The 26,789-nt window shown below is 35.7% G+C and overlaps 1 protein-coding gene across 2 annotated transcripts in view; it reads left to right on the top strand.

The window, feature by feature from the left end:
• Positions 1–26,789, top strand: part of LOC135072455 (pyrokinin-1 receptor-like) — a 142,622-nt gene that overhangs the window by 73,839 nt on the left and 41,994 nt on the right. The window contains exons 4-5 of one of the 2 annotated variants that reach the window (XM_063966361.1): positions 2,680–2,787; positions 19,368–19,547. In XM_063966361.1, the coding sequence (XP_063822431.1) occupies positions 2,680–2,787; positions 19,368–19,547 (288 nt within the window). Of the gene's footprint in view, positions 1–2,679; positions 2,788–19,367; positions 19,553–26,789 lie in introns of both variants that reach the window. The other variant, XM_063966362.1, reaches the window with a different exon arrangement.

Below are 26,789 nucleotides of genomic sequence, written 5' to 3'. Positions count from 1 at the left end.
TTGAACTCACAGCTGATTGTGGCTGATAGTTGACTGACTCATGGGCGAGCGCGGGTAGTGGGGCGCGGGACGGGGGGCGCAGCGCTTGCCCGGGTCACCGGGTGAGCGCCGCGCGCCGTTTGCGTTGGGGGACTATTCTGCACTGTAGTGGTCGATTATGGAAATCGTAGATATTTAAAAAATAATAATAAAAAATTTGGAAGTCAGTTTTTTTGCTGATTCGTGATCAGAATAAGCTACTTAATCTACTCCCTAAATATGGCGGGTATTGAAATCAACACCCTGTATGTTATTCCATTTCAGTAGCCCATAAATTGTATCACCAAGTATAAATTGTAGCCCTTGTAGCCCATAAGTGTATGTTCACATACATCTTCGGATCTCAGTACTAAACTTCCAGATTCGCACTAAAAGTCATCTCATTTGACTAAAAGTGCTTGAAAATTTCAGATACCGTAAAAATCACGAAAAATAATATTTGTATTGAATTTTATTCAATTGACAAAGCTAAAAATATATAAATTACACCAAAACTGTTAGATTTTTTTTTAAACTTTTTAACAACGTCCCGTACCAGGTGGGGTGTGTGACACCCACACGCACTTTAAAGGCATGTAACTCAGTTGGTAGTCACCGCTGGACTGATTTTGCAACGCTGATCGAAGCAGCAGTGTCATAATTCCAGCTACTGAGAATTTCAAATTCAGAACTTGCAAATTTTTAAAATTGTGGATATTTTTAAAGGACTGGGGTGTGTCACACCCCACCTCGTACAGCGAGGGTTAAACAAATTTAATAAGATGTGATGAAAAAATACACCACATGCAGGAATTGAACCTACATCCTCGACTTCTCCGTTGTCGCGCTCTTACCATCTGAGCTAACTGAGTTTAATAAGAGAAATATATTTTATTTTTAGACAAATATTCAAATAATAATAAGTATTGTGAATGTATGTAGGTGTAGGTATATCCTCCCACCTCTATATTTATTTTACTTTACTCAGTGACCCACACTATTAACTTAGGTACCTGAAAGTCATCAAATAAATCTTGTGATGCAGCAGAAGCAGCTTTTTGCTTTTTAGGAAAAAGGTTTGATAGTGCCCGAGCCTTGTTTATTCTTAGCTGCCTAATTGTTTCTAAGCCACAACACTCGCAATAATTGAAATTATCTGCAAAAATATATTACACAATTAAATAAGAACCAGCCGAGCTCAAGTGGAACTTGCGCATGAAGGAGTTTATTCCGTTATCAGAAAAAACGGTGCAAAAATCGTGTCTGTTTCTGTATATTTTGATAACAACTCAACACAGGCTATGCATGTGGTCATTTATTATTATTTGTCGGGTTAAATAAAAAAAAATATTAAGCCGCTTACCGAGTATAATGTTGTCGCATTCCACACATCGACTGCACATTTGCATTTGTTTGCAGTTTCTTACAAATATTTTGCCATTACAAAAATTGCATGTCACTGGAATTTATCACTGTGCGAAACTAAATGACATTGACATTTGAACTTCAACTTTTATGGTTATTGCTAATATCAGTGGGTCTAGACAAAATGCAAATTATAATCGCAAACCAGTCGAAAAGTGGTCGAAAAGCCCCTTTTTTGTATGGAGTTTTGACGGATTCGATTTTCCATTCGATCAAAAAGTGCGTTTTGTCTAGGGGGGCAGGTTTAAAGAAAAAACACATAACAAAGAGTAGGTATATCATAAAAATCGCGAAACTGGCGAAACGCATTGATCTCCATTTATTTATGGATCGATGACAACCCAGCAAGGTTTTGGCGCTGATCGCATAGTGAGTGGATGGTGAACTACTAAAGATGGCGACAACGGTTTGTTTGTCAGTGCCATCGGAATTTAACGAAATTCTCCATTATCCGAATTTTGCGGATATATGTTGTCGACTCAAAATCGATATTTTTTTATGCTTTGTTATTCATATAAGGTTTCGATCCAGTCTACCGTACCCCTTGACGAAATTATTAATATAGATGTTACAGAGCGTGTGTAGACGACATGTCCGGGGCCCTGGGGATGGAAAATCATAATACCGAAAAACTGCTTCGGTATATTGTCACCCATATTGTCACCTATTATGTCACGTCGTTAGCAGTCCGATAACAGCCAATATCAGTGTGAGCCCGACACCACCTGGTCAGAATGTGTCGCTTTTGGGGCACAATATGTAATAGGTACTTCGCGGAAATGCTAAATGTAACTCCAAAGAAAACCAATACAAATTAATATCTTAATTAGCAAAACGCTTTTGATCAAAAGGAGCATTATTCTTTGGAAAGTAAACGTAGTAGAATTATTGCAAATAAATCGTATACTTAGATACTATCTTATCTGATAAGAACCTATTAGGAATTCATTTTCTGATTTTAACACGTTAACACCTCGTGATTTATGGGTTAGAAAATAGAAAATTTTGTGTTGTTGTGACCTTGAAGACCTCAAAGTCAAGCGCAGTGAATAATTTTCAATATCTATTTTTGAACATGAAACAAAGTAGTTTCAGCTTGAAGCTAATACATAAACGTGTGTCATCTACGGTAATTAGGCCAAACTGACAATATAAACTGCGTAGTAAACTTAACTATGTGTGTTTCTTCATGCTGATGTTTATAAATATGTATTAAAACGATATGTTTGTCCCCAGGTGTACATAGTGCTGACGTTTCTATCTGGGGTGCTGTACTTCCTGTCCACCGCCATCAACCCCATCCTCTACAACATCATGTCGAACAAATTCAGAAATGCGTTCAAGGTTAGTGGTACTGTAATAATTGTAACACACTCGTATTTTACGTTTATTGTGATTACGTTTCAAACGGGTTGGAATTTTGCCCAACCTGAAGAATCGAAAGAGGTTTAAGCGATAAACGAAGATAAAACCTTTCTCTAGAAAAAAAGAAAAACTTAATAGCTCAGTTAAAGGTACTAAGTGCTAACTACTAACTAATATAAGTACAATATTTGATTTGGTTAGTACCTACTTATTATCTATCACTTATTAAAAATGAATTAAAATTTGGATAGTCTCAAAGAAAACGGAACTCTATCTTTTAAAAATATAGTTTGAAGTCTTTGCAATCTAATAGTGTCTGAGGAAATTGATGTCTTCCAATATAGAAGTCAGTGTCTAAGGAAAAGCTTGTGACAGACACGTTCTTAAAATTGAAATCAGATTTAGTCCGAGTTTAAAAATATTTGGTTCTTTGAACTTTTGAACATTACAAATAAAAATATTGCCCTAACTCACTTAGGCAGGCTGTCATCCTTTTTATTTCCCTTTCCAAAGCTACGTTACCTAAAAAATTGACTCTGCTCTAATGTTATTTTTGTAGTAATTTGCTTGAACTTGAATAATTGTACTAAGTAAACAGCCTCCTTAGTGTTTGTTGCTTCAATGTTGATGTTTGGAATCGCTCGGAGCTGAACAGTGCCGGAGTTTACGTAACAGAACAGCCTCGGGCTAAATTGCCTTTTTTTGGCAAGTTTCAGCATATTAAAAAAAATATTTTTGTAGCATTCGAATTTCAAATTCAAATCGGACGCACCTGAATAATTTGTGAATTTGAATGGAAACTTGAATTTTATGTATCTTTTTGGAAACAAACAAGTTATTGTGATTTCTAGAATAACATTTTATTTAATTGCTCGTCTTTTTGTTTGCAGTATTTTCAAAAATTAGAAAATTGGAGACTAACATTGCTTACCGTGTTTTAAACTTTACGTACCACATCATTAATACAACTTAATAATGAGTACCTACTGAAAAAAATACTATGCCGTGGTAGGGACTTATACTATTTTTTTCTGAACAAATTAAATGTAGTGTTGTTTATAGCGACGGAAAGTCATTTTAAATCCATAAATAGGAAGAGCAGAACAGGCGTCTCGGGCGTTAGCCCCACTTTGCTAGTCCCTTTTAAGCCGGCCCTGGGGAAGTGGGGACGAATGAAGCAGCTCATCTGGTAGATTTGCACTTGAGACTGATTGCACTTTGTTGAACAAAAGTTTGTTCGTCTATATCTATACTTATAATAAATCTGTAGAGAGGTCAATTCTGTACATGAAATATATTTTCAAAATAACTATCAGGGGGTGATTAGTGATCGATACTGATGCCAAAAGTCTGTCTGTCTGTCTGTCTGTCCGTCTGTATGTTCCTTATAGAAACAAAAACTACTCGACGGATTTTAACAAAACTTGGTACAATTATTCTTCATACTCCTGGGCAGGTTATAGTATACTTAGGAATTCCCACGGGAACGGGAATTAGCGGGAAAATCCTTTTGTATGAATAATCTAAACTGCTTAAGTTAGACGCTTGAAATTTGGCATGCAGATACCTTAGTAAACTTAAAGCTTAGTTACAACAGGATATTGCAAAATTCCCACGGGAACGGGAGTTAGCGGGAAAAAACATTTGTATAAAAAAATCTAAACCGCGTAAGATAGATGAAGGGGGTAAAACGGGATCCACGCGTACGAAGTCGCGGGCGGCCGCTAGTTAAACAATAAATGTTTTTGCTTACTTTCTTATGCTCTTGATAAATATGAAGTAGCTTTTAAAATTAGAAGAAGATTTTAAACAATGATAAATTATAAAACTTGTGGAAAAATCTTAAAAACGGATTGAATAACGTTTGCTGTTCTATTATCTTTACTTTTATACTCAGATCATAGACTATGATCTGAGCTTTTATAATATGATGCAGACACTAGACACTGCTTGTAATCTTGGCGGGGGCACATCCGTGCAAATACATTATTTCTACCATCATAATTAAGCGGCGGTAGTTGATGTAATTAACGTTTGAAAGGAGCTCGTTTTACAGGCTTCTGCAGCTTAGTTGGGAACGCTCCGCACTTCACAGGAAGTTCTGGTTAGTTCGCATCATAGCACGTTGGCTTTTTGATTGAAGTTTCTCAGCTACTGCTACTAGTAATACTGTTTACTGTAAATACATTAAAGCCATGTATTCATTAGGCAACATTTGTTGATAAACACTATTTATAAACTGTTCATATTAATGTTTCATAATGTTTCATCATCTCTGTAAACAGTTTATAAACAGTCCATAAACATAGGTGATGAAACATTGTTTATGTTACATATTGCCGTGCTATGAGTGGAGAGCAAGTGTGGACGGTCAAGTTTCAGAAACCTGTGGTTATGGAAAACTTATTTCACACTAGTCATAAACAGTTTATCAACAAATGTTGCCTATAATGAACTAGCTTTCCGCCCGCGGCTTCGCGCGCGTGGACTACATTATCTACATATTTTACGGAACCCTATATTTTTCCAAAATAAAATTTAGCCTATGTTACTCGTGGATAATGTAGCTTTCGAATGGTGAAAGAATTTTTAAAACGGTCCAGTAGTTTTTGAGCCTATTCATTACAACCAAACAAACAAACAAAGTTTTGCTCTTTATAATATTTTATTAGTGTAGATAATGGCTTAATGATAAGTAATATCCTTTGAATGTAAAAATGTAGTTATATAAATTATCATTACCTACCTTATTTATGAGCCTCCGATATTTCGGCACATGGTAGCAATCTCATTAATAATAAATTATGCTAATGTTAGTGACCATGAAAATACTTTTATCCATTGAAATTGCAACTGAGGGCTGAGTGTGAGTTTACATCAAACGCGCTCAATAGTCAGTTTGTAAAAAATGACATTAAATGTATGACTGATTGTCCAGCGCCCCTAGCGGAAACTTTCAAGAACTAAAATTTTCATACATTTTTTAAACGCGCTCACTAACTCAAACTAAGCCATCTGTTTCATTAACGTCATAAAAATAATAGACATCGACAATTTCGATAGACTACTATCGAAATTGCTCGTCGTGTTAACGAATCAATTAGAGCACAAAAAATCGCAAAGCTGATCGAGTAACGCTGAAACCAAATAACTATCATTTTGCCTTACGCAGGCTTTTTCACAATTTTGGGAAGTATCTGTTCTACTTTTTTTTTAAGTCTCATAATGTTAAAGCCCCTGACTTTTAACAAGAAAAATACCCTGCAGTTTTTAAACACAACTGGATGGTTCACATTACTATATTCACTGTAAATTCTTTCAATCCTTTAACATTTCGAAATTTGATAAGGTTTTTACGAGGTATTTCTGAAATAAGAGCACCTAAATTCACCAGAAGTACCTACTACTAGGTTAGATATACACTCGACATCAAATAAATCGCACCTCCCGCGACAAGCACTTTCAAACGTATGCATCCCCACTTCCCACCAATATTAGCACTATTTAAAAGCCTAGTTCTAAACTTCTTTTCATTATAGGAAAGGTTTTTATCCTAAAAATGTGTCTTTAGAAGAATCCAGAGTCACTTCTTCAAAAAATAGGTAGTTACGCTTGAGCCAACTTTTATGGCTATAAAACTGTTAAGTTGGGATTAATCGCTATCCATCTGTTAAAGAGGGCACGTGTGATCATTATTTGGTTTTATAACCATAAAATTTGGTCTAATTGATCCCAGAGGTGAGCCCAAAGTGAGGTCTTTTTTTAAGTCTTATTTATGGTATATGTTAATCATTTATTAAGAAATTAAATGTGTTTGTCTTTAAGGATATTTATTGGGCTTTCAAATAACACCAACATTGTTGGGGCACCATGATTGTGTCAAGAAAATCTTTAAAGTTCGCGTCGCGGAAGGTGCGGTTTATTTGATGTTGAGTGTATTATAACCCAAATATCAACTTTGCGTTTAATGTTTATCCACAAAGTTTTATAGGCTTATACTTGAATTAGATAATACTTTTTTGTGATAATATATTATTATTTTATTAAAACCTTTATAAAATACCTCACCGTGTTGTTAAGTTGTTATTCGAAGTGGTGGTCTCTCTGTGATGGCAAAAAAGTTTGTTGGCTTTGATTCAGACCGAGGCGTGGTTGTGGTTTAGAATTAGAACCAGTGGAATTTCCCCGAAATACTTCAACATTAATAAAACTTTTTTATTTATATTTGTATTCTTACCTAGTAGTGGATTTTAAAATATTACTAGCAGGTAGTTGCTAATTGCTCATAAGATAGGCCCCCTTAATTGATATTTATTATCCGTGGTGTTATAATATTTTCTTAAAGGTTTTAAACCTTTGTTTGTCACCTGTCATCCGCTTTGCAATGGAGGGAAGTCGAACCTTAATTTCAAACTCCTCCTATGTTCTTCTGATTAATTTCGTTGCGGGTCCAATGACAGTTTAACTTTCCCCCGGGACAAACTTGACCTTCATTGGTTGCGTTTTTGTGGCGGTCAAGCTGTAGATCTTGGCTACACAGGAGTTGCAGAGGTGGGAACGAGCGGTGGGAATAGTCCCGTAGTAGTAGATTATTTACACTACGAGTATTTTTTGGGTTTTAAATAATAAGGAACCCGTGACACAAGCATATTAGCTTATTATGAGGGGCTAACGGGACTATAAAAACAAATTAGGGGAGACTGGGGCTGGTTTTAACAGGGGTAAATACTAACAGCGTAATTACATAGAACCTATTCGACTTACCACGCTAATTCCAACGCACTTTGTGCCTACGAATAAGCGCGAACGTCTCTCGACCTGTCAGTTGCCGGCCAAGCGTCACGGGAGCAGGTTGCGTCAGACGCCTCCAATTTCACAGGTAAATGAACTTTTTTACGTGTTTAATTTTTTGCATTACTCTTTAAATATGTATCGTAGAAAATTGGCTTTGGTATTGCATAAATCCGAATTTATTGTATTTTTCATTAATTTTAAAGTTTTAATCGAAAATATAACCGGTAAAAGAAAAACAATAATTTTGTGCAAAATGAGGTCGTGGGGTTGGTTTTAACAAAATGCACGGGGTAGGTTCTAACGCGTTAATATTTGCCCCGAACATTGAGTAAGACTGACTTTTATAACCAAAGTTGTATGTTGATTTATTAGAGGATTTTTTTTTTTGTTATTTAATTTGATAAAGATAGATTTAGTAAGTTTTAAGTTTGTTACACATGTTTAAACGGCAAGGAGCCGAATTTCAATGATCATTTTTATGATCAAAAAATATTTTTTGTTCTTTGATTTGAGTAATGCTGATTGAGTGAGTCAGTTTATTTAACTAATAAAATTTAAGTTTTCTGTTTATTTTATGAACGGTAAGGAACCGCAATTAATTTTATTAGTGTTTCTAATAAACATTGATTATTATTTTGTTGTTTATCTTAGCCAAAATCCCATTCCCAACTATAAATTATTTCTTACCCCCGCTGTTAAAACTTTCCCCAGCGATGTTAAAACCAACCCCAAACCGGGGGTAAGATCTAACAAGTGACTTGTTTGGCAAATTTCGATTTTTCTCAGATATGGTATTTGGTATTATATACATTTTGTTGTACTTTACGTAAAGCTCATTAAATTTGACATCACGTACCAAAAAACCATGTTTCTTGCTAAAGCAGTTTAGAAAATATTACGCTCAAATCAAAATTTGTTAGGACCAGCCCCAGTCTCCCCTACTTATTATTTTATATTTCCGTTGTCCCCACTGGCCGGAGTAGTGGGGAAATTATTGTATTTTATTACAAATATCAATGATACAGATGTATAATATTATGTTTCTAAATGTTTATTACTCAAATTAATAATTTCATTTGCAGAAAATTTTATGTAAAGCAAGCACTTTATGCCAAGCGTGGAGATTATGGCAAAACCCTCCACTATAGTGGAGGAGGCTCATAGTCCAGCAGTGGACTGTAAAGGGCTGTTGATGATGATGATGATGAAGCACTTTATAGCTTTGAGTTAATTATCGTAAATTAAACATCTACAACTTTGGATGAGTTCTTCTATCGTGCATGGATTACTATCAAATTATTTTTGTTCAACTACAAGTAAAACTATGAAAGCTACGGAACTGATATGAGCTGACATGAGCTGACATGGGATAATTACGAGGTTTAAACTTCTCTCTGGACATAACTATTAAATAGTTTCGCAGAATTAATGGGAAAAGTAGCATAATATGTACCTAATGAATATAACTTTATTTCGTACTTACTTTAAATTGAAACAATAGATACATACTTTATTACATAGTCATTCAGATCGCTCGGAACCAAACACAAATGAGTGATTCTTGCTCGTAAGTATAGTTCTCAATACTAATTTATAACTTATGTTATTACTTGTTGTTTTACAGGTTTAACCAGATGATTAAAGCTGAGTTGCACCATCTTACTTTAACTTTGACAAATGTCAAAAAACTCTCAAACTGCTCAAACTTCATACAAATAGCACGGGTTATTGTTAATGTTACGCACGGTTAAAATACGGTCGTGCAACTCAGCCTAATACTGATGGCTACAACATTAGTTACCAACTCACGATTTATTTCATTTTCCTTAATTGTTTGCTCACTTCCCTTAGGGAATGGACCCAGGGAGTAAACCCTTCAAGTAAATAAAGATTTAAAAGGTTTCTTTTACAATGACTAATAGACTCTTAATTACGACCCATCCCCACAGGATTATAGAATAATGTACCTACCTACTTATTTAGGTATATTTAAATTTCAGATGAAATTTATGGGATGTCGTATCTTTCTAACCGCGATTTGGTGATCGCAATACGAGTATTCATTGCCGTGTATCGGGACTTTGATGACTTTAGATTTAATGGCGTAGTAAAATTTTATCGAAGCATATTATGTAGAGATGACTAACTTGACATTTCACATACCTAACCGTGTAAGATTGATGGTTTACATACTCTCCAAGGGTTAAAATAGCTCTTTAATATAGGAAAGCAAGCGACTCAATAAGTTTTATTTGCTACATTCTCTTCTAATTTTCAGGGCCGCGCTTTGTTTAAAAACTTTAGAGCTTAGATATGCTAGTGCTATTCTAGCACGAAGAAATTTATAATATCCAACTTTTCTTAAATTTGGTATTATTCGTTATTAAACGAAGAAGCCTAAGTAAAGTGGTGGTGCTTTGCATAATTATGGAACGAAAGGCATAAAAACTAAGCACTTTACTTAATTTTGGGCCATTCAGTTTTTATTCATAGTAATAATAACCTTTTTATTAGATTGCTTGCTTAGGGAAGCATAGTAAGTACACTTACATAAGTTAGAGTAATAGAGTTTATAGAATTAGATTGATAGAGGAATTTCTGAAAGCTTCAGAGATCGCAACATTAGGTTTCATATGAATTTATAATACCTGTACAATAATATAAAGTGTCGACTGTAAAGGTTTTTTTTATGTGACAGGAGGCAAACGAGCAGACGATTAAGTTCGATCCCAGTTAAGTTCGAATACTTATAATATAAGTAGAAGTTTTCAATGAATGATTTTTCGTTACAAAATAATATGACTCCAAACTTAGTTTAGCTTCAGCCCACTATGATTTTTTAAACCATGCAAAGACTCTCACATAATAGTCATGTAGCAATAAAATTTTGACACTATATTTATTTCCACCTGCTCAACAAGGAGATGATTATGTATGTAGATTATTCTGAGTGCTGCGAGTAGTACACAGTTTTATGTTACCTATATTCGTGAGTGTCTAAAGGGTGTAAGGAATAGGTTGGCAACAACTGCGAGTTCATACAATGTTTTTGTAGTTGAAATAATAGTTGGTAGAATTCAAGGGTGGAAAATTCAGATTACCTACTTATTTTTTAAGTAAATTTTTGTACGTAATAATAAGTAGATTATCCGAAACCTAAGAAACTAAGCACTGTTCGTAAGTTATATAAGTACAACGGAAACAGTAAGTAGTAGGTATAGTGAGAAAAACAGAAATCAAATGAAAATTATCAGTTATTTATTAATAAGGGAATTGAATTATAGTTATGTAATAAATTCACTCCATCTTAAGTCAGTCAATTGGATCAATTACTTACTTTCAACTCGAGATAGAATCCAAGTTTACCGTCAAAGTTTTAAACAACTCATTTCCTATTGCTAGCTACGAGTAGCTGGCTGTTGCTGGTCAGCAGCAAAGAAACTACTTTAATCCGTTTTAGGTACTTACAGGACAACACTAAAAACTCGATACAGTACCAGTTACAAATTCTCTCTTTAATTGGTTAACACATTGAAATTCAATCAATCAAAAGCACAAAATAGGATCAAAAGCCTCAAACTATAGGCTTCAAATTAAATACAGTAAGTAGTAGGTATAGTGAGAAAAACAGAAATCAAATGAAAATTATCAGTTATTTATTAATAAGGGAATTGAATTATAGTTATGTAATAAATTCACTCCATCTTAAGTCAGTCAATTGGATCAATTACTTACTTTCAACTCGAGATAGAATCCAAGTTTACCGTCAAAGTTTTAAACAACTCATTTCCTATTGCTAGCTACGAGTAGCTGGCTGTTGCTGGTCAGCAGCAAAGAAACTACTTTAATCCGTTTTAGGTACTTACAGGACAACACTAAAAACTCGATACAGTACCAGTTACAAATTCTCTCTTTAATTGGTTAACACATTGAAATTCAATCAATCAAAAGCACAAAATAGGATCAAAAGCCTCAAACTATAGGCTTCAAATTAAATCGAGATTTGAGCGTCGTTCTGTAATACGGACTGACTTAATACTCAATATTTTATATCATTTCATTTCATTTATTTATAATTTATATCATTTCATAGTGTTGTAACAAGGTATGTACAAGATCTTACAAAAAGAAGTTGTTGTTGACATGCTGCAACCCACATCCTGTCTTCTTGATGTTTCAAAAACATCGAATTTGCATTTATACCACCAATAAAATAGTTTAACCCAAATCAAACTAGTTTAACCACTTTTGACATTTTAGTTTATTGACCAACATACAGAGTTTATTATTAGTAAAAAGTAGTTGAAAAAAACAATAACAACTTATAAGTTTCAAAATATTACTATCAAGTTACTTTAACTACGTCGTATTATTTTTATTAGATACTTCTTGCGTTCGGAATTTTTGTTTTGAAATACTTTATGACTGGTGTCTTTTCAAAGTTTTTTGATCTCCTTGTATCAAGTACTTAAACAAAATTTTTCAGTTAATAGCATATAAACTGTCGAGCCAAATATCTATTTAACAATATTAAAGGACATCTTTTTATTCTACCCTAAAAAAATAAGGAAGAACAGTTGCTGATGTTCTTTGAAAAAATACCTAATGTTTTCAGCCTTTATTAATACGATATGATGAGCCGTATACCGTATCTCCTGGTTTATTCATAATGGTATCAAGTGACTAGCAATTAAGAGGATAATAACTGTGTGTTATGGTTGTTGTTTTAATTAGTGTTATTTAACTTATATTATAATTTCGAGTAGCTTAAGCCCTAAGAACGCGATCCGAGTTACATTAATAGGTACATCATACTTTGTATAGGAGACGGAATATAGGACGTAGCACAATATGTATCAATCCGGAAAGGGATCGAAACCCTATCAATTCGAGGCGGTCAGTATTCTTTGTATGAAATTCCAGCGACAATTTAGTGTCCTTTGATCACCCACGGATACGATGCCCTGGGTGACCAAAGTGGACTCCAGTTAAATTATTATTTTAGTGTCCTTTGATCATCTACAAACAAACTAGTAAAGGAATACATTTTCCGTAATATTTAATCGAATTATACTTAATGTACGGACAAACATTGTTTAGGTAGGTCAAATCTAATATCAAAGCCTGGTGATCAAAGTGGAATAGACCTTTAATTCACATTCCTAATTATTAACAACGTTAAAACGTTCCTAAATAGTTATTTCTCTGACTTAGTGAATAGCCTTTTGTCCATTTGTCCATTAGTTCAGTAAACAACTAACCCAATTAAACATCGAATTTCTGTGGAACGTGTTAGTATACTGTATCACGTTGTTATTAAGTATGTATGTTGTGTTGTTATAGTTATGAATACGAAATTTTGCGTGTGTTAAATTGTGGATGAGATACAGTTCTCTCATTATTGTCTAGACAGAATTAATTAATAAACAATGAAGTGAAGGCGTGTTATATAAAATTGAAACGGGACTATTCCCACCTCTCGTTCCCACCACAGCAACTCCCGTGAAGTCAGGAGGTACAACTTGACCGCAAATAAAAACCCAATCTGACAAATTTTACCAGTTTGTCCCGGGGGAAAGTTAAAGTGTCATAGGACCCACAACAGCCCAAAGGTGTTGGTGCCGGACTACTGATTCTAGACTTGCCGAGGGTTGGTAGTTAAAAACCCAGTCGCCAGTGAATTATTGTGGTAAACCTACTCGCAACACAAAAATATACAATACGTATTTAACTTCAATCGAAAGGTAAACAGCAGTATTCGTAATTTGTGCAATTAAAATAACTAATATTTAAAAAAAAAAAAAACTAAAACACTGTATTCTGTACAATCTGTTACGGAGTGTATTTTGTAAAGGCTGGGTGCTATTGCGACCAAAATTAACGGGCGGCTGCGGCACTCTCTAATGAACGCTGTAATTGACTGTCTAGCTTGATGGAATATTAACTTAAGTGTTAATTTTAGTTTGAGAAATTATGTATCGCTCTCTGTTTATGTGCAAGTTAAATTTTGCCACAGCATACATCAAATTCAAAAGCACAAATTAACAGTTGTTGGTAGTACAATTTAGGCGTCATACACTGAAAAAAATGATTGGTTACTGCTTACACAACAAAAGTGACCACCGAACACTTTGGTTATGAGGAACAAAATGTTGTGTAAATTAAACAAATAATTCTGTAGTGAGCTAGACTTAGTTTGGTTATAGTTAATACTTAGTTCGGTGGTCACTTTTGTTGTGTAAGCAGTAACCAAACATTTTTTTCAGTGTAGGATTTTTTTTTTGCTGAAAACATTTATTAGTATCCTACAAACAACCATACTTAAATCGAAATCTATTTGCAGTATACCTAGGGATACCGATACTCGATATCAAAATGTTCTTTTACTAAGTAAAAATATTGAGCTCAGTCCCTGGCCCCAGTTGACTTTTATTAGAAGTTTTATTCAAAGATCATACTATATCACATCAACAGTATCGATGCATATTATCTACAAAAGTTTCAAAAAGATTAGAGTAGTCAATGTGTAACGGCGTTAGGACAACCAACTCTAAAGGACAACCAAATCTACTATTTATAGTACAGATAATCTCTTTGTGGATTGAATATCTTTGTATCATTATTCCAGATCACGGAACCCAAATAAAAGTATGTAAATTTGTTATAACTCAACACTATACAGGGTGTTAGGGACTTGTTGTCAAAAACTAAATCATAATAAAATATGATCGACTACAGAGAAAAATATTTTTCATGGATCGTCATCTTCATCATTGCTGGACATAAATAAATACGTGCCATAAGAGCTTTTGCTCTAGCATTTACCTTGTGATAAGTGTATGCAAATAAATTATCTATCTAAGTAACTAGCAGCCTTTCACAAGTTTTCACTCTACCTAGCTGGAGACAGAATATGCTTGAAGAATCGTGGTCTCCACTCATCCCAGTGGTAATCGGCTCTCCTTTCATTGGTATTGAACCTTAAATTGTGAACTCGAATCGTCCCGAACTTGATATTATCAGTATTATTACAGAAATGAAAGACGACCGGTATTATTTGCTCAATATTTTCCCTCTCAATGTACGACAAATGGTTTCCATGGTGTTAATATCACTTACATCGCTAAGAGGATTACTTCAAGAAATAATATTGTTTTTCACAATTTGTGATGTGAAGAGAATATGGAAAGGAAATCATAAAAAATAATTTAACATTCGGAAAGAAATTAATCTGAATACGCTGTGAAATTAATTTCCTACACCAGAAAACACCCTGTATTCTCTATAGACCTAGACACCCTTTCTAGATTTATATTACCAATATATTTAGACCTAAGGTCAAGCGAGGGTCTTCAAGATATTTATGTAAATTACTTGTGAACTGTTTTCTCCATAAACGAGGTGTTTCTTGGGCTTATATCGCCACGAAAAGTCTATTGGGAAAATCGCGCCCTTTTGGGAATGTGGGAATGAGATATGTGGGAGGAAGTTTTTTATATTAAATTGTTTTGAATGACAGAATAGTATTTCACTTAAAGGTGAAGAATAACTTGGCATTCTTGTGTTCTGTGGTATCATATCGCGTTGGTTAAAAGGCGTGAATGAAGCATCTGACAACACATGAGATGGATACGACGTTTGAAATTAAGTTATTCAACATTTACTGCGTAGTAGCTAAGGGTATTCGTGTTGGTAATGGAATTTCAATGTCTAAACTGGATGATAAATTCAAAAGAAGGGAATTAGGGGACAAATTGCTCTACCCTCGTAATATGAAATTGAGATGGGCCTGTGATATTGCTACTTAGTCCAGAGGCCGTTGTTCAGCGAACGAGTGTCGGCGCAGTTGCCCCCACGGCCTATTCCCGCCTGCGGTCTAACCCCGCTCGTAAATTCCAACTATATTTTATGTAAATGTGCCTACTCGTAGGCCTCTGTTCTGAGTCACACGACGTGATAAATTCCGTATCATCTCTCTCGCCTCGCTTTGCTGGCAGACCAGACTGGATTTGAATTCCCCCCTCCAAAACCAAGGAAATATTACAACACCTATTTTTGTGATTTACTCATTTCTCTCACGTTTATTGGAAAAGTTTCAAGATACCCGCACCTGAAGATTCTGAATTCTCAGTCAGTAAACAGGCTATTCGGTAAGTTATAATAAGTTTTAATGGACTGACGAAAAATATTACTAGGTAATTTAAAAATAGCAATCAATTCTCAGATTAATTCAAATATTTGTAGGGAAATTACAGAAGTTTGATGAAAAGAGTAGAACGATCGCTTTTCAGTCAATCAATTTTACTTTTTACAGTTTTGTGCTGTAATCCATTTTGAAAACTTCATGAAACCAATCCCCTAGGGCGTTGAATGATCTAAAATGTATGGTGGACCGGCTACGGCTGCCCCGGTGCAATTCTGCATCTTTCTGATTCCATGGTTACCGATACGAATCCACTACTATTTAATTATTATTTAAATTTAGGGCTAGGTAAATGTTGTGATTTTTGAAACATTGATTTATGTTGAAAAGATTAAATCAAGCTTACTAAATCCTGAATTTTGATAGAAAGCAGACTGAAATAAAACACTAGAACTACGCTTTTTAAGAGATTACTTGCTTAGATGGCTAAGAGGATCAAGGGTTATTCAGTCCTCAGGGGTCTAATGTCTACTTAAATGCAATTAATAAGGCTGAAGTTTTCTTAATTAGCCCAGTCTGATGCGGCGGGTCAAACAACTTGTTATTAGACAGCCAAAGTTTGAAACAATGTGAAGCTGGTGACAGATCTTTGGTTTTGAGGCATTCGATATGTCGAATACTCGCAGAATTATTCACTGACTTTGAGACATTTCTCCCGCGATTTATTTTTCGAGTTGAGGTTACGATTTGTGTTGGTGAGGAGATGGATTCGGTGTGTAGATCGCTTTACGCTTTTAAGATTTTCGCTTATTACACTGATAAGGCATTGTTAAAACCGGTATTATACAGGGTGTCCCAGAATGGGTGAATCAAACTGCTAGGGGAGGTAGCTCTACTAATGAACTATCCCTAAAAAATATGAAAAAAAAATGAGTTCGGATTTTTTAAAAATTATGTGCTCTAAACTCGAAATCTAGTAATTTTTTTCAAAAGTTTGTTTAATAAACGAAGCGATCATGTACAATTAATATTAGTAAGACAAAAGTACAAAATCTCCAAACGCAGCAATTATAGCCAGATACTTAGGCAAAGCTGATTTATTTTCACTTAAAAAAAAACATTTTTTTTGTGTCCTTATGCGCTTTATTTTTTTAATATTTTTTAGGGATAGTATAAATTAGTAGAGCTACCTCCCCTAACAGTTTGATTCACCCATTCTGGGACACCCTGTATGTAGAGAGGATTAGATGCGGTCATTTCGGCATTTGTGACTGTTTGACAGGTTTTTAATATCATCTTCGATTATTAAAAGATGTCTATGATTCCATCTCCAACACACGATAACCTTTAAGTGTTTTTTGTATTTTTCATAAAATCAAACATAAGTGATAAGGTCTCAATGTGGCATGTGACAAAAAATCCATTAGGCCACCCAAATTATGTAACATGTTATTTGATTTTTATAACATGTTAACATGTATTGTTAGGCCTTATTATACCATATTACCTATGTTGCATTGTGTAGATTCACCATAAAGCAAATGTCATTTTTGCTAGTTTTTAACAACATGCCCCTAAGTACCATGACATTGTATTCTTGTTTTTTTTAAGTAACTAACGTTTATTTATTAAATTCACATTACTAATAATTATCCTAAACGCATGTCCTTACTGGCATTAGGTAACTTGTAAAAATTTTTCAATGTTGTCAAATCTACACTCGCGAGCAAAAGTATGGAATCACTTACATGAAGTTGTTTTCACGCGATCTTGTGTACTAACGAATTTGTTAGGAACAAAAAAAGTGGCACCATTTTAAAGATTAAACTTTTATCTTTAAATTGATACCAAATTCATCTAAATCACACCAGTATTTAAAAAGATATCCCGGCTGATGTGGAGAAGTAACGAAAAAGACATGTATGAACTGTTTGATACGTCGCGATTTGCGGCCTATTTACCGCCTATAAAAGCACGCGTTTTCGGATTTCTGCTTTCACACGTTGATTCATACACATCTCCGCTTCTTTTGACACTTTACCTGGGATTCTACACCTTCAGAAGCAGCACAAATCGTTGCACTATTGCAAGAAGGGCTCAGCCAGCGGGCTGTCGCACGTCAGCGCCACATAAGCCAGTCCTGGGTTTCGAAAGTTTTAAGACGCTTTCGGGAGACTGGTGGCTTTATCCCGAGACTAAATTCTGAACAGCGCCGGCGCACATCGCAGAGGGAAGACCGTTTTTTCATGTCAACCTCTCTATGAAATCGTCATTTGACTGGAATCGACGTCCAGTAAGAGCTCAGAAATGTTCGTAGGATAGCTGTTAGCGAGTAGACAGTTTGTCTAAGACATAAGCAATAGAATTTAACTCCAAAAAGGCCTGCCACAGGCTCGAAACTGACGGCAGGTCACCGATAAGCACGCTTTCAATTTGCTCGTACACTTCTCGATGTTAAGTCGAGCAAGCCACCCCCATAAGCCACTGTTTCAGCGAACCAGCACTGCACAAATCGCTCCTCAGGCCGCCTATAAACCCGACCTCTTCGACTGCTGCCCTGCAAACACAGTTTGCATTCATCGGAGAACAGAACTCGCCTCCATTACTCGCCTTCCAATCGAGATGTGTACGAGCAAATTGAAAGGGTGCTTATCGGTGACCTGCCGTCAGTTTCGAGCCTGTGGCAGGCCTTTTTGGAGTCAAATTCTATTGCTTATATCTTAGACGAACTGTCCACTCGCTAACAGCTATCTTACGAACATTTCTGAGCTCTTGATGGACATCGATTACAGTCAAATGACGATTTCATAGAGAGGTTGACATGAAAAAACGGTCTTCCCTAAGACGTGAATGATTAAAAGAAAGCCGTTAATTAAATATTGAATGAAATTTTGCGTTACGTGTAATTCATTATTGCTGAGCAGGTTTTTAAAGAGCTCTTTTACACGTCACTTAATAACGTGATTAATAATCATAATTATCCAGTCACACCCCTACTCGTTAACCTGCTGTTATTATTTCGCTAGGCATGAATAATATAAATAACAAATATAATAAAATATATTTTATCCTTGGACAAATTCATACAGCGCCATCTAGCCCTAAAGTAAGCAATTAATATGCTTGTGTTATGAATTATTTATGCTTACAGGTTTTTTTTTCAAAACTAAAGCCTCTACCTCTAAGGCTCTATTTAGGTTACACGTCCTAATGTGTGATAAAAAACCTATATAAAAACATGACATGCAAATAAATGTGTTAACCTGTTAAGTGACAGATAACGAGATAAAAGAGAAAAGTATTGTTAGCACAGTCACATGCTTGGGTGTCTATTAGTTAAGGGGACATGGTTCATCTTGAAATTGACCGTACCTATATTGGAAATGTGACATGACACCCAGATCGTATGACTGATCGTATGATGGCTGTGGTCGGTGGCCCATTTGCGCCGAGTATAGTACAGTGTAGTGCATATAGTTCAATCAAGATAATTTGGCATTTTATAGCTCTTAATATATTTTATTACTCGTGGTTTCGCGTAGAATACTGAAGCTGGAAATAATTTTATTTTATTTATTATTTTATTTATTATTTTTGCTAACTTACCAAATCTTGTCCCCAGATGACACTAACGAACTGGTGCGGACGGAGTAGCGCTCCCCGCGTGGGACGGACGTACAGCGCGTTGCTAGCGTCGCAGCGACAACGCAACGGCATCGCCAACTCCGAGCCGGGGATGCGGCGCCTGCGCCGACTGTCCACCGCTACCACGCAGCTGTGCGACGCGCCGCCCAGAGCCAAGGTGAGGTCAGGACATGTCACATTACTATGTTACCTTCAATTGTTTTTATAACATTAACTGAAAAGAAAATTTAACTGATATTATTTAAGTTTGAAGAACAGAAATCCCGATTGTAATGGACAAATAATTTAATTGTTCATCATAACACTGAGAATGAACTAATAATACTATCTCGACACCTTCAGGTTCAATTGTCGTATAAACCATTTTGGCCAAATCGAGTTATATATACCATTTTAATCAGAATTTTTTTCTCTATCGAGCTGTATATTCGAAATATTGAAATTCGCTAAAAAAATGTTTATACGCCCCAAAAAACTATAGCGTAAAAGATAAATAAATACCTTATAAACAGTGTAAAAACCGAACGCTTGTTTTTGGTATTTTTGCTAAGATGTATCAACCATACATTTTTTTAAGCCAGGACGTAAAACTCTCTCGTAATTGAAAATGGTTTTTACGCCTAAAGACATGGCGTTTTATGTCCAGATTCAACGTCGTAAGTCCACGTATTCAATATGGTAATTATCTGTTTCATATTCATTTATTTATTGCATCACATATGTATGTATGTACAGTAAGTAAGTTTTTCTTATTTATAAAGTTAAAGAAAGTTGATTGTTTCTACTTTTAAAGATAATAACTAGATATATCATCCTGAAAAACCGACTATTGAAAGCCTTCAGACATTATAACCGATCTGGCTCAGGAAAAAGGCTGAACTCATCCGTTCTAGGACCCGAATTTCCGCTACAAAACATCTTCATTTCGGAAAACCTTACCGCCCATGCCCGCAGACTTTTTTACTTGGGCCGTGAGTTTGCCAAGGCGGAGAATTACCAACACTGCTGGACGGCAAATGGAAAAGTCCTCCTGCGCAAAGAAGATAATGCCAAATTTATAGTCCTCTCTAATGAAGCCCAATTAACTGAACTCAGGTCAAAAAACTAACTTTAGACGTCTGCTACTTTATAATTGTTTCTGCCTTACTCGCTATTATTTGTGTTTATTATCACAAATTTTGTTTCATATTTACAATATTAAGTTTCAATAAAACCTGTATACTCAACAACACACTTCTCATCCTCAACTCACAATACTCACCTCAACTCATTTTTCTAACCCGCTGCCCTACACTACTTACTTATTCGATTAGCATATCGCATCCTCTTTCATACACTCGACTACTTCCACTAGTAAAAAATATCGACCTTTATTTGTTTACCAGTTCTGAACCAATCATAAATAGCTCACACGTTAATTACTTATCTAAAAACAAAAAAACAATATATAACCAAAGCGATGTAACGATTACTTTTTGCTATTTGAGCTTATATACATATTTTTATTATATAAATATTACACTAAAGACTCCACAACGTGTGGCCCCGATCCTCGTAACTGCACCTATTATTCTTAACATTAAAATTCAACGGTCAAAATGACTTAATTAACAACATTGATAGTGTTTCTGTTTGTACTGCCTCAACTTGCGACTCCACACAAGTTCACACTTATTTCCCTAAAAACTCATCAAATAAGAAGACGCTCAAAATACTATCCCAAAACATACGTAGCATATCAGCCAACATAAATAGTTTTTACACATTACTTAGTAACCTAGATATTGATTTGGATTTCATTATATTAACTGAGTGCTGGCTTTTAAGTAATCCCCCTATTCCTAACCTCGATGGTTTCTCGTTCTACTCCTCTTCGAACCCTGTAAACCAAAACGATGGTGTTATTGTCTACTACAATAATGTAATACCTCGAGTCACAATATCGGAGCCCAACATAGCAGATGCCAGCTGTCTTTTAATTACTATAAACGACGAAACGGCGATTTTAGCTATCTACCGTCCGTGTGCATTCCGAAGCGCCCAAAATTTTATACTTTCCCTAGACCCGATTTTACTGCCACTTAAATCATATAAAAATATAATTGTCATGGGCGATATTAACATCAACTTGATCTCATCACCCAAGTCAGACCCAGACTCTGAGGATTACCTTAACGCACTTGCCTTTCACGGTCTCCTTCCAGGTCACACCTTACCGACCCGCAGTTCTGCCTGTCTTGATCATGCCATTCTCAAAACTTCGTCACCTGCCCAGTGTTTGGTTATCCAGTCCACTGTAACTGATCATGATGCAGTCCTTCTCGCTATTCAGTCCAAAATCGGAAACCCTGGCACCATCAAAATTAAAAAAGTTAATTACCCTGAAACTTGTGAATCTATAAAAAACATTGATTTTTCGCCCATTCTTCAGCTTTCTGACCCTAATATTGCTACTAATCTCCTAATATCCAAACTTCAAATTGCTATTGCACAGCACACTCGAGCTCTTACTGTCCCTCGACGTCGTAGAATCCTTAAACCCTGGATCACCCCAGGTCTATTGAGGTGTATCCAAAACAGGGATAACATGCACAAAAGACTCAGAAATGAGCCTAACAATGAAATCCTTCGTAAGACCTATATTCGCTACCGTAACTTTTGTAACTCTTTACTTAAAAAAATCAAAATTGCACATGACAGGAATCTCATTGTTAAGGCGGGTTCTAATAACAAAAGACTATGGAACGCCATCAAAGAAGTTTCTAATATCAAAAAAACAAACTCAAGTTCTACCGACCTCCTTTCTTGTATGCCCACTCCAAATCAAGCTGTTGAGCACGTTAACTCTTTCTTCGCAGGCATTGGTAGGTCCCTCGCCGAAGAAATTCTCTCAAATAATTCCGGTCCTCCCTCCTCTTCTCCTACACCTCCTGTTTCTTCTTCGTCTTCTGCCTGTCAATCTTTCGTTCTCCTGAGTGCCTCTACCGCAGAGGTTGAAACCCTTCTATTATCCCTCAGGGAGGAGTGCGCAGTTGGTTGGGATAATATCCCTACCACCCTCTTGAGGCGCTGTAAAGACCAGCTAGTCCCTCCTATTGCACACATCTGCAACCTCTGCCTTTCCTTAGGTTGCTTTCCGGATGCTTTTAAAAAGGCACTAGTTCACCCAATCTACAAGTCTGGGGATCGAAACCGTGTCAATAACTACCGTCCTATATCGGTTCTGCCAGCCTTGTCGAAAATCTTAGAGCGGTTAATAAACAACAGACTGATCAAATTCATTGAGGAGCGGGATTTCTTGTCTCCTGGTCAACACGGCTTTAGACAGGGTAAATCTACAGCTGATGCGGTTCATGAACTTACCGACCACGTCTCTAGAAATCTGGACAGGGGCAAGAAATGTCTTTCGATCTTCCTAGACCTGGCCAAGGCTTTTGACACGGTTTCCATCCCCATCCTGCTGGCCAAATTGGAGGCGATAGGTGTTAGAGGCAACCAGCTTTCTCTATTCCGCAGTTACTTTACAGGTCGCTCTCAGTCGGTCGTAATAGACGGAAATGTGAGTTCTGAGGTCCCTATAGAGTACGGTGTTCCCCAGGGAAGCATTCTCGGCCCCACGCTTTTCCTGGTGTACATCAACGATCTCTGCTCCCTTCCCATCCCAAACTGTAAAATTATTTCCTTTGCCGATGACACAGCCCTCGTATTTGCAGCCGACTCATGGGGTGACACTTTCCGGCGAGCACAGTCTGGATTTCACCAGGTCTCCTTATGGTTACAAAAAAACCTTCTAACGCTCAACGTAAAAAAAACCCATTATATGACGTTCTCTATTAACAAAATCCCAACAAATACCCTTAGTGGTCTTCGATTAATTGCCCATACTCACCCCCTTCTATCTGACCTACCTTGTAACTGTTCACCACTGTCTTCGACTGATGAAATTAAATATCTAGGCATAACTATAGATTCGAGACTAACTTTTAAATCCCATATCGTAGCTACAGCCGGGAGACTCCGCAAGCTTATGTTTGTCTTTCGTAGGCTTCGCCACGTAGCAGACCCCAGCCTTGTCAGGACAGTCTATGTAGCCCTCTGCCAGTCACTTTTGATTTATTGCATAACCTCTTGGGGAGGTGCCTGCAGGACTGTCCTGATAAAGCTGGAACGAGCTCAAAGGGCAATCCTTAAAATTTGCACCTTCAAACCGCTGCTTTTCCCTACGTATGAGCTCTTCCAATACTGCCAAGTTTTAACCGTCCGCCAACTCTTCATCTTGTATATTGTCTTAAAACAACACCATCTAGCAAATTTCGATCCCTCTGTTGTCCGACGTAATCACCTGGTAGTTCCCTCTTCTTCTTTTAAAACTTACTTCTCTCATCGCTTCTACTGTTTCTTGGGTCCTTTTTTGTATAATGCTCTTCACCATAATTTAGATCTCCACTCCTTGCCCAAATTTCATTGTAAGTACAAGGTCTCAAATTACTTGCAATCCTTGACGTATGCTGAAACGGAAAACCTGCTTCAACCAATTAGGTAACTTTAATACGGGCAGATGGTTCATTACTAACACACACGCACACTCACTCACATACACCTACACTCACATACACTCACACTTACATACACCTACACTCACATACACTCTCACTCTCATTACACTCACTCTCACATCACTTACACTTCACCTTTTACACACTCTCTTTCAATACTCGTCTAGTTTTTGTCTAGTTTTAAAATAACTTTAATAAATTCTATGTGCTCCGGCCATTATCGAGAGAGGAGAGTACTGGCGCTCTGTAGTACAGGCTTCTCGCCTAGTTCAGACTCCAGTTCTCTCACAATCTTACCCTGTTCAATTAGTACATAGCAATTTGTGTTTCACTGTAATAATGGATTGTGAAAGAAAGAAATAAATGCTTTTTATTATTTATTTTTTTTTATTATATAAGGTTGCTTTCCAGGTCCAGTACATCCGTGAATAGGGATGATGACCGGGTCATGAAATCGAAACTCTATTTAGTCCGTCAGACAGAGAATTAGAAAATTTAGACTCATACTTTAATTTTTCCCATAATCGAAGAATTACTGTATTATTTTGAGTTGAAATGTCGCGTGACGTTACTTTTGAGTAAAAATTCTACTCAAGCGTGACGTATCGCGCCATTTCAACTCGATGTAGCACTGTTATTATTAAATTATGAAAGAAAATAAAAAATATGATTCTCATATTTTCTAATTATCTGTTTGACGGAAAATAATTGAAATTTTGTCATCTAGCCTATTGATCTCGACTAAATGTGATGAATTCAAGACTTTTAAACAAAGAAAACAAGCCATAGTGTGCTCATTTTATACCCTTTTGAGATGTTCTGTAATAGTTTATTACTTAACAAGTACTCCAACTTTTAATTGTTGCCAGTAGTGGTTACTTTTAGCTGTAATTTAAATTTGGGTTTCTTGTAAAGATATAAATTCCTTAGAGAAATTCTCAAAAAATTACAAATCCTTCTCCTGAGCATACTGGGGCTCTTCTCTTCATGCAAAATTTATCATAACCAAACGAAATCAATATGCGTCAGCAGAGAACCAGGAAAGCTGTCTTAATGTTTTGCTGTAATTGTATTTTTTTGTTCAAAATTTATGGTGATTAGTTTTGTTTAGAATTATTAGAAATATTATTTGTTTTGCCATAATTTTCCTGCAAAGTTGTAAAAAAAAACTGTTATTTTTCGTATGCAAGCAAATTTATTATTTCTACCTCAACCAAATATAGTTTTTACACTGTTAAATATCTTTGTGCAAATTCTCTAAACAACAAAAGCCTGGAAATAGTAAACAATACATTATTTACATAAATAGTTTTAATAATACATTTGAATAAATCACTTTATCAATGTGTATATAAACCAAAAAAAATACATCTAATGGTCTTTAAGCCATCAATTTCAGTCTCGTGTTTACAAAAAATTCAAATACGACGTAAAGAGTTATTTTTAGGTCAAATTTAATGGGTCGTATAAACCACCGAGTGCCTTTTTCAACGACGTAACTCCAAGCTAACTTTAAAACTACTGAAGATGCCCATTTTTTAAATATTTAGACTTTTTCATCGAAAAAATTGAAAAATGTTTTCTCTTGGACATTTTTTTATAACTTCTCAAATAAAAAAGTTACGAATTTTTTATTAAAAAAAAAATCGTTTTTTGGCTCTCCTGAAAAGTAGGGTTTTGGTTTATACGACAATTGAACCTGAAGGTATCGATCTATTTTAAAGGTTGATATAAACCATAATTTTGCTATGTTACCTTCAAATCAAACTAACCATCTTACCTAAGTCTGTCGCTATAACAGTAATTGTAGAGTTTAAGATAGGAAACTAGGAAATTAAGGGAAAATGATAACGAGTTTTATTTTTTTCCTTTACATGAGCTGTAAGACCTTCCTTACCTTTCATAATCCTTGGTCTATAGAAAGTAACCTGTAGGTTTCGATTCCCTTGCGATATGTGTAGTTAGGTGGATGGAGTCGCAGACAGGTATTGAAATATCAGTTTCAACTTGATGTTACTACATATTCCTGAGAAAAATGATGCTTATATAGGGTTTTTCCTTTTGAGGTACGGTACCCTCAAAATAGAAGGATTCCGAAGTATCGTTTCCAACAGGTATAATACCTTTAACCTTTGTTAGACATGTGACATCTCTCTTATTTTTGGTAGGTAGAATATTTTAAGTAAATGTTAATGAAAATAGTCATGTAAAAAAACATTACACAGGTAAGCCTCGGCAGGTACGTCACGTTGTCTGACGTCTGACGCTAGTTGTAGACACGATCGAAAAAACACTTTGACGTAAAGTGCACAACATGTGGTGCTTGACAACTGGTATCCTAAAAACTGATTGTCTTGTTCATGAACTTCATTTACATAAACTAACATGTAGAGACTGTACACATAATATTAAATGAGTTGCTTACGGCAGTCACTAATGAAGTATTAAGCTTTAAAAAATATGATTCCATACATAGACTGGGCTACTGATAATTTTTTATTTCATTTCTTGGATGGCAGAATATTTGGCTTTACGTAGTATAATATTATTACTTCTGCTGAACGTATTTCGATCCAAATATGGGCCTTGTCCGAAAGATTTAAAGTAATGTTTAGTTTCGAATTATAGAGAGCCGAGACCATACTCTGAAAAACGATTCTACCACAGGTAGTGGTTGATTATTATGATTATATTATAGCTAAAGATTAACGAAATTTTAGACTACTGTGATTTAATTATACTGTTGTGTAACGAACCTTGAATATAAAATAATATCTCTTGGATCAATTTTCATAGGAACTTAAGATATGGCTTTGAATCTTCAAGACCCCCATTGATTTGAC

This window comes from Ostrinia nubilalis, chromosome 6 (genome assembly GCF_963855985.1).
Source record: "Ostrinia nubilalis chromosome 6, ilOstNubi1.1, whole genome shotgun sequence".
Lineage (NCBI taxonomy): Eukaryota > Metazoa > Arthropoda > Insecta > Lepidoptera > Crambidae > Ostrinia > Ostrinia nubilalis.
This window is presented reverse-complemented; position numbering and strand designations above follow the sequence as displayed.